The sequence below is a fragment of the Mustela putorius genome, unplaced genomic scaffold, assembly GCF_011764305.1.
Source record: "Mustela putorius furo isolate JIRA1106 unplaced genomic scaffold, ASM1176430v1.1 tig00000242_pilon_pilon_pilon, whole genome shotgun sequence".
Classification (NCBI taxonomy): Eukaryota; Metazoa; Chordata; class Mammalia; order Carnivora; family Mustelidae; genus Mustela; species Mustela putorius.
Window position 1 is genome coordinate 19,562,134 of NW_025421325.1, and position 12,246 is coordinate 19,574,379.

At 50.7% G+C, this 12,246-nt stretch overlaps 1 protein-coding gene across 3 annotated transcripts in view; it reads left to right on the top strand.

The window, feature by feature from the left end:
• The window catches only part of BLK (BLK proto-oncogene, Src family tyrosine kinase), a 69,911-nt gene that overhangs the window by 50,761 nt on the left and 6,904 nt on the right, over positions 1-12,246 (top strand). For all 3 annotated transcript variants that reach the window (XM_004766072.3, XM_013063304.2, XM_013063303.2), the window contains exons 3-9: positions 1,221-1,272; positions 3,293-3,386; positions 4,281-4,379; positions 5,473-5,576; positions 9,914-10,060; positions 10,497-10,649; positions 11,952-12,131. In XM_004766072.3, the coding sequence (XP_004766129.1) occupies positions 1,221-1,272; positions 3,293-3,386; positions 4,281-4,379; positions 5,473-5,576; positions 9,914-10,060; positions 10,497-10,649; positions 11,952-12,131 (829 nt within the window). The remainder of the gene's footprint in view (positions 1-1,220; positions 1,273-3,292; positions 3,387-4,280; positions 4,380-5,472; positions 5,577-9,913; positions 10,061-10,496; positions 10,650-11,951; positions 12,132-12,246) is intronic.

Consider the following 12,246-nt stretch of genomic DNA (forward strand, 5'->3'; position numbering starts at 1 on the left):
GAACACTGAGATGCTTGTTGAATGAGTGAATGATGGCTCGATGACTTAGACTGAGTAATATCGCCAAAGTTACATGGTAATAAGTTATAGAGGCTGGAATATTTTAAACTTTATTTTTTTAAAAAAGACTATTTATTTATTTGAAAGAGAGAGCGCGTAAGCATGAGCAGGGGCAAGGGTCAGAGGGAGAGGAAGAAGCAAACTCCCCGTTGAGCAGGGAGCCTGACATGGGACTCGATCCCAGGACCCCAGGATCACGACCCCAGTCGATGGCAGATGTTCAACTGACTGAACCACCCAGGTGCCCCAGAGTTTTTAACTAAAAAAAAAAATCATATGACATATTCTAATTGTGGAGAAAAATTATAAACACTCGTTATCCCACTAGCCAGTGATACCCAGAGTTAGTGCTACAGAACCCCTGTTCCCAGACCCTATTGTCGATGTTATTTATATGACATGTTTATATTTTCAATGGAGCCATACTGTATGTACCATGTGGCAAAATGCTGCTTCAAAATTGTGTTCAATAAATATGGAAGACAAACAAAAAATACTCATAACATGTCCATCAGATTAAAAGGATAATGAAATGAATACCCAGCACAGCCCCTTTGGTCTTCAGGAGCAGTGACCATTGTCCCCACCCAAGTCCATCCCTCACCCCAGGCCCCTACCTGAATGTGTCCATCATTCCTTAGCTTACCGTTTTGTATCATCACATGTGCATATACTCCTAAAGACTGTTTAGTTTCTTCTGCCGGTTGTGAACTTTTGATCAAATCAAACAGCCTGTATTCTTCTGAGACGTGGTTGTCAGATCTCCCATTACATCTGTGACCTTCATCCACGTTGATGCGCATATCTGGGCTCAGAAGTTGCCACAGTGGCGTAGCATTTCCTTGCATGACTGTGCCCCAGTTTGCCTATTTTTCTGTCATTAGTCCTAAGGACAATTTCCACATTTTACAATTCTTATGTATTATTGTAGTTTTGCTGGGAGCATTCTTGTGCATGGTTCCTGATACACTACAGAAGTTTCTCTACAGGGTGTATACCTAGGGATGTATTTGTTGAGCTTTAGGGAAATACGCCCTACAGAGCCCCTGGGTGACAGGTGCAACAGCCTCCCAGCCCAGGCCTTGGGTTTGGGGGGTGTGGAACTACTGCAGCGTGTGTGTGTGTGTGTGTGTGTGTGTGTGTGTGTGTTTCTGCTGCAGGTGCTGTTTAACCATCTGGCTCCTGCACCTCCGGACACGTGTCCAGACCAAGGTAAGAAGGGGCTGTTTTTGAAGCCGAGGCTCTCCAGGCCATCTGCTCTGGGCCCAGGTCTGTGCAGGCAGAACAGGGGCTCAGCTGGGAGAAGCTTCCTGGAGAGGACAGGGGAGGCCCTCCAGGGTCAGAGAGGCAGAGGCTATGGGGGGAGGCACTAAACCAAACATAGCAAGGGGTGTGGCCCAACTCTGCCCTAGGCTTCAGCTGCCCACGGAGGCGGGGCCCCCTCCAGGAATCAAGACTCAGTTCCTGTATCTGAGCCTGGGTGTTTTTTTGTGTTTTGTTTTTCAAATAAGAACTACAAACTATAAATGAGACAAAAAGAAAAATGTTACAATAAATACAAACAGCATAAAAAACAAAACTAAGCTTTCTTTTTTTTTTTTAAGATTTTATTTATTTATTTGGCAGACAGAGATCACAAGTGGGCAGAGAGGCAGGCAGAGAAAAAGAGGGGGAAGCAGGCTCCCTGCTGAGCAGAGAGCCTGATGCGGAACTCGATCCCAGGGCCCTGGGATCATGACCTGAGCCGAAGGCAGAGGCTTTAACCCACTGAGCCACCCAGGTGCCCCCAAAACCAAGTTTTCAAAGATTCTAAAGCCCCACCCTCAAAGGGTGAGGGCCGATGGGTCTGCATATTCCCTCCTGCCCTGAGTCTGTTCCGAGAAAGATAGAAAGCTTTATCTTTCTCCGCAACTTCCCCACTTTCCAAAGCTGCTGCTGGCCTTCTGACCACTGACGCCACCCTCCCTCACCCCGTCTCTACTGCCACTCTGGTGGGTAGGACAGTGGGGGATTGTGTAATGAGTGACCATGGCCCTCCTGGGTCAGGGGTTTGGAGCCTGGGGGGGCGGGTGTGACTCACAGGACGGTCCCTTCCTTCAGAACTGGCTTGCAGGAGCATGAGGAGCTCTGACAGCCTGGGTCCCTCATTGTCTCACCCGGCATGCACTAAGCAAACAGTACCCACTCTGTCCAAATACTGGGGAGGCTATAAAATTGAGTAAGATGTGGCTCCTCAACCTGAGAGAGCTCAGAGTCTGTCAAGCTCCCAAACAAAATGCTGAAACCAGATGTTTCTCATCTTGGTGTTTCTCATCCTGCTGGGACTCACGACTGATTACCACAAGGCTCATCCTTCATTTCCTACTTGGGGGGAGGGGGGTTGGCGGTTCACGGCCCCAGCAAGGAAGCCCTGGGCAAAGCAATAAACTAACAACCTTTGATGCAAAGACTTGAATCTTAGAACTGGAGGTGGGGGGCATCGTCATCTATTCCAATCCCCTCTTCCCCCCATGGGGAAGTGACTAGCCATCACACCACACATCGGTGACAAAGTTGAGTCATCCGCTCCCAGGTGAGCGAGGTGGTCTCCAAGTGACCTTTTCCAGTGGCTCTTGGCTCCCCAGAGCTAGCAGGAAAGACCTCCTTACTCGCAGTGGCCATTCGGATGTCCATTCCTGGGACTAGCAGCAAGTCAGGGTACCACCTGCCAGGAGCACAAGGCCACAGTTACAGGTCAAGGTTATAGCAGCCACATTCCCAAGACCACTACCCTCTTTGGAATAGAGGTGGGGAGGGGCAGCTGGCAAAGAGGAAGAGAAGGGAAGCTGATGTGACTTTGAAGCAATAAGGAATCAGCCAACACTCATTCCCAAACTTGGGATGGCAGCCTTCAGCCCAGTGCAGCCAATCTCCCTAAATCTTGGGCTAGCCAGTCCCTGAGAGGGTAGCTCTGGGCCTTAGGGCTTTCATGTGGAGACCAGAAGGGATGACAGGATGGACTCTAGGGGCAGCCTGTCCTTATTCCCGGCAGCAAAGTTAGAAGGTCAGTCTGGTAGACAGGAGATTCCCCTGCTGCCTCAGTGAGGGAGAAAGCACACCACAGCTTCCCCTCTGTCCCTGTGTCCTCCTTACCTCGTGGCAGCCAGAGATGGCGCACAGCACAGACTCACCCAGCCCCTGCCCTCACTCTGCTGGGCCCAAGCGGTGCACAGCTCTTCCTTGTTCCCTCTAGAGGAGCACTTCGTGGTGGCCCTGTATGACTACAGCTCGGTGAATGACAGGGACCTGCAGATGCTGAAGGGGGAGAAGCTGCAGATACTGAAGGAGTAAGTTCCTGGAATGCGGTCCTGTGGTCAGGGGACTCTGAGGCTCCCTATCACAGTGGGACAGCCACCCAGCCGTCCAGTCCAGTCACCCACCATTTCTTTTTACCTTGACCCAGTTTTCTCCTTCGATCTACCATTCCACAGTCTTTCTCACAAGGTGGCTTCCACTCACTATCTCCCACTTCACTGTCAAAATCATACTTCTCCTTCAAAACTACCTCCAACATCACCTCCTCCATGAAGCCCTCCTGATGGGCACAGCGCTTGCCTGGCTGCTCTGCCACAGGTTCGTGTGTCTCCCTTGCCAGCCAGAACCTCGCACAGGATTCTGCTCATGAAATCATCTTTACTTAATTTCTAGGGCTCCCTCTCAGAAACTCCTCCAAAGTCTGCTCTCTCTCTAACGTCGGGCTTGTTCTGTGGAGCCTGGAGGTTCTGCTTTTGTTCTTGAAGTTCTGCGATGGCCTTGAGCCCAAAGCACAAAAGCCTCGACCTTCTGGGCACACGTGGGCTGCCCGGCTCCTCCTTTGGGCAGCATCTCTCCTCCTGCTATTGTCTTTCCTGTCTGGTCCCGACGCACTCAATAAACTCTCAATCTGTCCCATTAACCAAGAGGAAGGCTACTCACGGAAGACAGGGGCCCTCTGGCGTGGTCAGGCTGTCTGGACAAACTCTTCCTCTGGAGTCTTCACCAACCCCTTACTCCCTGGACCAGTCTGTGAGATGCTCAACAAGTTAGCACCTCCCCACTGAGCAACTCATACCAGTTCCTTCTCATCTGCCCTCTGCATCCTCTGCCTCAGGGATGAGATTGGAGTTGGGGAAGGGCTGTGAGCGCCCCCCAGAGATACCCACAGGAGTCACTATGCCATTTTGGTTTTCCCTTCTCTGTAGAGTTGGAGACTGGTGGTTGGCCAGGTCTCTCACCACTGGAAGAGAAGGCTATGTGCCCAGCAACTTTGTGGCCCGAGTGGAGACCTTGGAAGTGGAAAAGTAGGTGGACACACAGAGGGCCCTTCAAAGCCGAGGCCCACTTTTTGCTTCCCCCCTGGGGGCTGCTGGGCAGGGAGGGGTCGGAAAGGGACTGAAAGGTGAGCCTCTGGGAGCATAGCATGGAGGGAGCTAGAAAGGGGCTGCTGGGGAAGTATTATCCACAGACCCAGACAGCCTGGTGCTCAGGGAACTACTTCTCTGTGCTCACCTCACTCTTCCCATCTGTGAAATGGAACTGCTCCTCCCCTGATTTATTTGGATGTAAATGTCCCTACAGGCCCATGACCTTGCAAGCTAACCTTGAAGCACGATGATTAGCCCCATCTCCTCCAGGGCCTCCGACGGGCAGGACTCAGGGGTACTCACAGCGTGATGGCCTCGCTCAGAATTGGCCTCCAGAAAGCAGCACTCCTCAGAACCCTCATAACCCACTTCTGCACAGAACCAGTCACTCATTCCCTCCTACAACATGCACTGAACAAACAGAACCCAGACTCTGACTCTGTCCACATGTGGAGAAAGCTGTAGAAATGAGTAAGATGGGGCTTTTTCCCTGAAAGAGCTGAGAGTCTGTTAAACTCGTGAGCAAAGTGCTGGAACTGGGTTAGTGGCCTTACCTGGTATCCCTCATCCAGCGATGGTCGCCCTTGGGAGGATTCTCTGTCTGGCACTGCCAGGCCTGCACCTCTCCCTGGAAGAGTGTGTGGGGTCATGGACACTAACTTCCACACTGATTGGTCCCTGCTTGAGAGGAACATGGCGGGAATCTGTGCTCTGAGGGTCTCAGCACTTTGTGGAATTCAGACTTGACCTCAAGGAGGATCAAACAAAGAGCACCCAAAAATGTTCTCAGTTCAAGAAAGCAGTAAGTCCATCCGCTGATGGGAAGTAAAAAGAAAAGGATGCCCAGGGGCCAAAGGGCATTTCATGAACCAAGATGTGAGGAGTGTTGTTATTTCAGGGTTAACCTGAAAACAGGAAAACGCTATTTTGGGGGGCAAGGGGGTGTACAGCTTAGAAGGGGGGCATGGATAAGAGTATTCCAAGGAGTATGTTCAGCCTCTGAGATCTGCCTGCCTTTTCTCTTTCCCAGATGGTTCTTTAGATCAATTAGCCGGAAAGATGCTGAGAGGCAGCTTCTGGCTCCAATCAATAAGGCGGGCTCCTTTCTTATCAGAGAGAGTGAAACCAACAAAGGTAAGCATGGTGCCCAGTGTACCCTTCCTGTGCAGTCCCCAGGAAGCGCCCCCACCCCCACCCCCGAGGCTGCTTCTGGGAATGCCAGCCAGGGGAACCTAGAGGCTTCCGGGCCTCCTGTCTCCCTTTCAGTTCAGGCCCTGCCTGACCAGCCTATCTAGTGTCCAGAAGCTGAGTGTGAGGCTATGGTGCCAACAGGTGTCCATTGGCTGGGCTGGACATGAACAGGGTACAGGTAAGAGAGGCAGCTAGAGAGCTGCTCCCGCCCAGGCCACTGTGCATCGTCTCTGGCTCAGTGGGGACACTGAGGCTGGTGAGGTCTGAAGAGAGGGAGAGACCCAGAGCCATGTTTTGGAATCAAAGGATTTGGGAGCCCATAGACCCCTTAGAAATCATCTCAGCCAAGGCACTTACAGGCACCTGGAAGGTGACAGAGTTTGGAGAAAGGCCCGTGGCTGGGTATGAAAGACTGGGGTGGCCATTGTGGAGAATGGGGAGCACGCATGGATTCAAACCCCCCGATTGACCAAAACATTTCTGCCTTCCTTCTTAAAGTTCCCTTTGTTATGACATATAAAGCATACAAAACTTGCATAAATTATAAGTGAGCGTATAATTACAGGAAACATCTGTGCAGCCACAGGAGAGCGAACATTCCAGACATCCACAGCCCTTCTCACCACTCCACTTGTGTGACTCAACCTACCCCTCCCCCAAGAGAAATCATGGCTATCTCAACTCTTAAAGAAATTCTCTTTTCTTTTTCTTATTTTTTTAAAGATTTTATTTATTTATTTGAGAGGGAGAGTGCTCACAAACAGAGGGAAGGACAGAAGGAGAAGCAGACTCCCCACTGAGCAGGGAGCCCAATGCTAGTTCTATCCCAGGACCTTGGGATTGTGACCCGAGCTGAAGGCAGATGTTTAACCAATTGAGCCACCCAGGGGCCCCAACTTTTAGGGAAATCCTTTCTTGCTTTTCCTTATGGCTTCACCACCCATGGTTCCCATATTCTTCAACTTGATGCAAATGGAACCATACTATTTTTATTTTTATATGTCTTGTCCCTTCCACTTGACATTGTTTGTTATATTAATTTACTGGGCCTGCTGTCATAAAGTACCAGAAACCGGGGTGGACGGCTTCACAGAAAGAAACTGTGTCATGGTGCTGGAGGCTGGCAGTCCTAGATAGAGTTGGCGGCAGGATTGGTTTCTTCTGAGGCTTCTCTCCTTGGCTTGTAGATAGCCACCTTCTACCTGACAGACCTCCTGACCTGGTCTGTCCTCAGTCTGTGTCTTAATCTCCTTTTCTAATAAGGGCACCAGTCATGTTGGATTAGTCAACCTGTCTCCCCACCAATGACTTCAGTAGTTACCTCTTTAAAGCTCCCATCTCCAAATAGAGTCACATTCTGAGCTACTGGAGGACTTCAACATAGGAATTTGGGAGGGACACAATTCAGCCCATAACAGGTACCCTCATGTTGTTGAGGACAGTGGTCCGTTCACATTCACTGCTCTACAGAACCCAGCATATGAATATTCTGTAAGCTGTTCCTCCTTTCTGATGTTGGGAGACATACGCTGTTTCCAGCTTGCAGCTATTATGAACGAGCTGCTCTGGACTTTATTATATATGCTTCCTGGTACATACTTGCCACCTTTGGGATGCTGAGCCAATGGCCCCATTTGAAAGGTGAGGAAACTGAGTCCCTAAGGGAAGAAATGACTCCCATGAGGCCAACAGTGAACAGAGATCAGAGGATCAGAGCCCAAGTCATCTAAGAGACTTTACAAGGTCTACAGTGTGTCCGGCAGGCCTGTCATGAGCTGATGGAGGCGAATATCCCTGAGTAAGATGAAGAAAGCCTTTGTTCATCATGACATGGCACATAAGGACCTCTTACATCCTTGTGGCCAATTTTTAACTGGAGGAGAGGTGGTGACAGTGACATCAGAGGAGGAAGGGAAGAGATGATGGCTGGGCTGCAAGCTGGTTCCCTGTGGTTGGGGCAATGAGAGGAGACAGAGGTTCTGCTTAGTGGGAGCACCCCACCAGCCTCGTCCTCCAGCTCCATCACAGCTTGAGAACCACAGCGAGCGGAAGCCCCAGAGCAGCAAACAAGGGACATTATACCCTGGGAGGCTCAGGGGAAATCCCGAAGCCTCCCCGCCCTTCAAAGGGTCAGGGCCAGGTTGAGGAGGTGGGGGGTGCATTGGTCAGTTGGGTGTTCTATATAAAATTTCCGGAACTGTACCAGTGGATGAATTAAATCCATATATATCTATATATGGATATTGCCATATTGCCACTACTCCATTTTGGCAAAGCACTTTTGACCAAGAAGCGATATGGGAATCACTGGAGATGACATACCTGTTTTGTTTTTAGAGAATATTTCAAACATGTACAGAAGTAGAGAGAAGAGTATGATGGAACCCCTTGTGCCCACATTCTGCTTGGACAGTGATCTCTCAGTCAATCCTATTTTCTGTATATTCCCACCCACCCCTACTATGTTGACACAAGTCCCAGAATCATGTGATCTCGCCCTGGACATGATGTCTTAGTCATTGTCTATTGGTAAGGTGCCTTCTGGAAGAGAGGGACCTCCCAACCTCAGGATGGAGGAAGGGGTGCTCTAAAGGTGGGGGTACCCCTCTTGTCCTTGCCCACCATGGGGAAGCTAGTCCAAGCTGGAAATTGGCCAGTTTGAGGCAGGGCTGCAGGACTGCCTCAGCATCATCAAGCCCACACACATAGACGGACACAGACACATTTGCATACATGCTCCTCAGAACTCCGAAGCAAGTGTCCTCTCTCTGCATCTGAAAACTGCAGCCAGCGGATGGAAGACAGGGAAGGAACGCTGCCCACAGAAGCCGGGGAAATGAATTCTCCCCTGTATTGCCTCTGTCATTCTCTTAGCCTCTCAAACCTCTGTTTATGGGTACCTGGGTGAGGATCAGCTAGTTTCCCAGTCTGAAGGCAGACAGTTCTGCGGGCATTAAATCTCAATCTCTGGGAGCCCTGAACCAGCAGTTGAAAGTATTTGGAGGAATAACAATAAGAAGAATATTAAACTGTGAAAAGAAATGGGGGACAGGCCCTTGGATGAACCCCAGGCAAGCTAGAAGCCCTAAATCATGAGCTCTGGTAGCAGCATCGTGGGGAAGAGAGCAGGGTCTCCTAGGCTTCTTATGATGCAGCCTACACGATGTCCAGCTGAAAAGAAAAAAAAAAAAAAAAAGAGGAGGGGGCGAGAAAGGCCCTCTTCCTCACTACCGGGGTGGTGCAAGGTTCCATGAACTCATTAGAGCCACTCTCAGGTTGCACTTACCGGGGCAAGGCAAGGGAGACAGTTTGCAGCGAGCAGGGTGGAGCTGCGGTCGCGGACGTGGGATGGGCCTGGCGACAGCAAGATGCACACACACATCTTGCATGGTTTGTAAGTAGGTGATGAGAGGAGCAATAGCTAAGGGAGGGGAGAGGGAAAGGTGGTTTGCGAGGGAGACAAACAGCACCGCGGAAAAACCGGGCGTGCACACCCAGAAGAAGAGGCGTCCGAGCCTGACACCTAGCGGTGGAGCTTTGTAAAAGCTTCCTATCGGAGGGGGGAACCCTCAGAAGGCCAATAGCATTCCCCTTCCTGACCTCAGTTTCCTCATCTTCCCATTAAGAGTAGCGGGCGTGTTACCCAGAGAGCTGGACAGAGACATTTTATGAGAACATCAAGTCGTGGAAAGACGTTTCTCCAGTGGAAACTCTTGCCTCCTAAATTGCTCTTAGCCTTTAGCATCTGCTATCCTTGTCTGCAGGCAGACAGTAATATACATGACAAGGTACAGAGATGTTTATAAATTTGAACAGAATTCCTGGGAAATAGGTTATTATATTCTCCTCCACGGACATGAGTGCTTAAGTTTGGTGTTTGCTATTCCTTGTGGGGGCAGCGCCAGCCTTTTCAGCTAGAATGAGTGAGTTGAATGAATCCAGGAATCAATCAATCCTCTAGTTCCTTCAATAACTCTACATTTCTCAATAAATAGTCCATGGCAAAGGGGGGTCCCTGGATGACCAGATGTCCAAGTAGGGGACAGCATGTTTGCTTCAGCGTTCTGGGATTCCCTGGCTTGGAGAGAAACATCAAGGTCTGAGTTGGGTGGCGAGGATAGGGGAGGCTTTCTGGAGGGCTGAGGTTGAGATGAAAGAAAGATAACTTATGGTGGGAAGAGTTAAAGTGGAGGGCAGAATTTGGGTGGTTTTGAAATGAAGCCCAAATCTCAACCCTGATTTTCCCCTCTGTATGCCTTATCACTTTATTACTCCTCTAGGTGCCTTTTCCTTGACTGTGAAGGATGTGACCACCCAGGGGGAGATGATCAAACACTACAAGATCCGCTCCCTGGATGAAGGGGGCTATTACATCTCCCCCCGCATCACCTTCCCTACACTCCAGGCTTTGGTGCAGCATTATTCTCGTAAGAGGGGAGGATGTGACCGGGGTGCAGAGGAGCCCTTCGATCTATCACTAGATCTCAAGATCATGTGAATCACTGGTGCCATCGTAGGGGAGGGGGCTATCCCAAAGCTGGGCAAGTATCGGCACAGTGATTCAAAGTCGATTTCCCTAATCCCTTCTACTGGCTCACTCAGCGTGTGACCACTTGGAGCATAACGAGGATTTTCAGTCTTAGAGCAGGTCAATGACAGCATGCCTTGCTTTATGCAAAATGAATGCAAATGCAGAGAGTGTGTACAGCAAATGTGAACACAGGCATATGTGTACTTGGACATGGGAGTGTGGTTGGCAAAAACAAGAAAGGGACACAGCTGGGAAGGATATGGTTCCCGAGGGAGACCTGTGATTAGGCTACTCTGGTAATCTCCAGCTCCATCTCTTCTTCCCTAATGCAGAGAAAGGGGATGGTTTATGCCAGAGGCTGACCCAACCCTGTGTGAATCTGGCTCCCCAAAACCCCTGGGCCCAGGATGAATGGGAAATCCCCCGGCAGTCTCTCAAGCTGGTCAGGAAACTCGGGTCTGGGCAGTTTGGCGATGTCTGGATGGGTGAGTATGTGGCCAGAAGCCTCTCTCTCCCTGCCCTGTGTCCTGAAGCACAGAAGGCTCAGGATATGCACACTGTATTGTGCTTCCCCAGAAAGCTTGTTTGGGAGAAGGGCCAGAGGCGATGGTACCCATTTCACAGATGAGGTAATGAAGGCAATCCTAAGACACTGCAGTGACTTGGCCTCCACTGTCAGGACACCATGGTGGTGCTGTAGGAACAGACTCCAGCTCTCCCAACACCTTAGTTGGTTCCTTCCCTCACTCTTCACTGCCCGGGGCTAGTCTGCCATGGATGGACTGGTCTGTGAACTTGAACATCTGGCTAACTCCTCTTAGCTTTGGTTTGCCAGATGGAAATGACCTGCTCAACATGGTCAATGGTGACCCAGGAGCTCCAGAAGTCTAATAATAGACCAAGCCACTGCTTGTAGCTGGGTGACAAGCGAGGTCACTGAGCTCTCCAGTCCCTGTACGTGTAGCGGACGACCACTCTTGTACTCACCAAGAGCACTAGCAGACTATGAAAGGCAGTGCTTTATTTTATTCCTGGACCAGTCCATAGCTCTGGGGCATGATCCCCAGGTGAGATCCACCTGTGTCCCCAAACCCTCCTCCAGCAACCGGGACTGATGCCTGAAACACCTATGTGCGGAGCCCTACATAGGTCCTTGCAAAGATCTCCTGAGAAGGGTGTGTCAATTATTATTTATCTTTTACCTTTCAGGGTGGATGGGGGAGCTTGATGGAGGAGAACGTGCTTGGAGGAAAATGTGGGTGGGGGAGAATGTGGAGGTACAGGGGAAGGAAACTTGCAGGGCACAGAAAGGAGGGAAAGAGGTCTACAAGCCACCTCTGCCTCCTCGGCAGTGTTGCCATGGGCTGTGATGCCCATTTCCAGGCTGAAGGTATCGTGTGGTAGAAGAGACTCGCGTCGGGAGAGGAGCAGGCTATAGGAAGGACAGAAGGGACACGACACACCAGGACAGACCTGGCGCAGGGGCGAGGAGGTAAAGCAGCCTCCCTCCAGGCAGGGAAGTTTCTCAACTCCCTGAGGCTCCAGTCGGGCACAAGAGGCTGAGATAGGCTGGCATCCTACAGGAAAAGCCAGCTCATCTGTCACCTATAGGACCCGAACATCCGAGCCCAGGGCTCCATCCTAGGGGGGCAGTTCTGACCTCAGTCCTCCACCTGTAGAATAAGGGTGGCTCCTGGAAGCTTATAGATATTTTAGTGAAGGGATCACCTCCCACAGTGTCCAGGTCTTCTAAATGGTTTCTTTATTCTCTCCCCGACCCGGCTCAGGTTATTACAAGAACAATGTGAAAGTGGCCATCAAGACCTTAAAGGAGGGAACCATGTCTCCGGAAGCCTTCCTGGCAGAGGCCAACATGATGAAAACTCTCCAGCATGAGAGGCTAGTTCGTCTCTATGCCGTGGTCACCAAGGAACCCATTTACATCGTGACCGAGTACATGGCCAGAGGTGGTGCCCTGCATGGGCTGCATCGTCAGACAGGGGTGGGGAGGGGCAGGGTCAAGGCATGAGGAGCCCAGAAGGCTGAGGCTGATCTGCTGCAGTGGGTCTGCCAGTGAGCGGA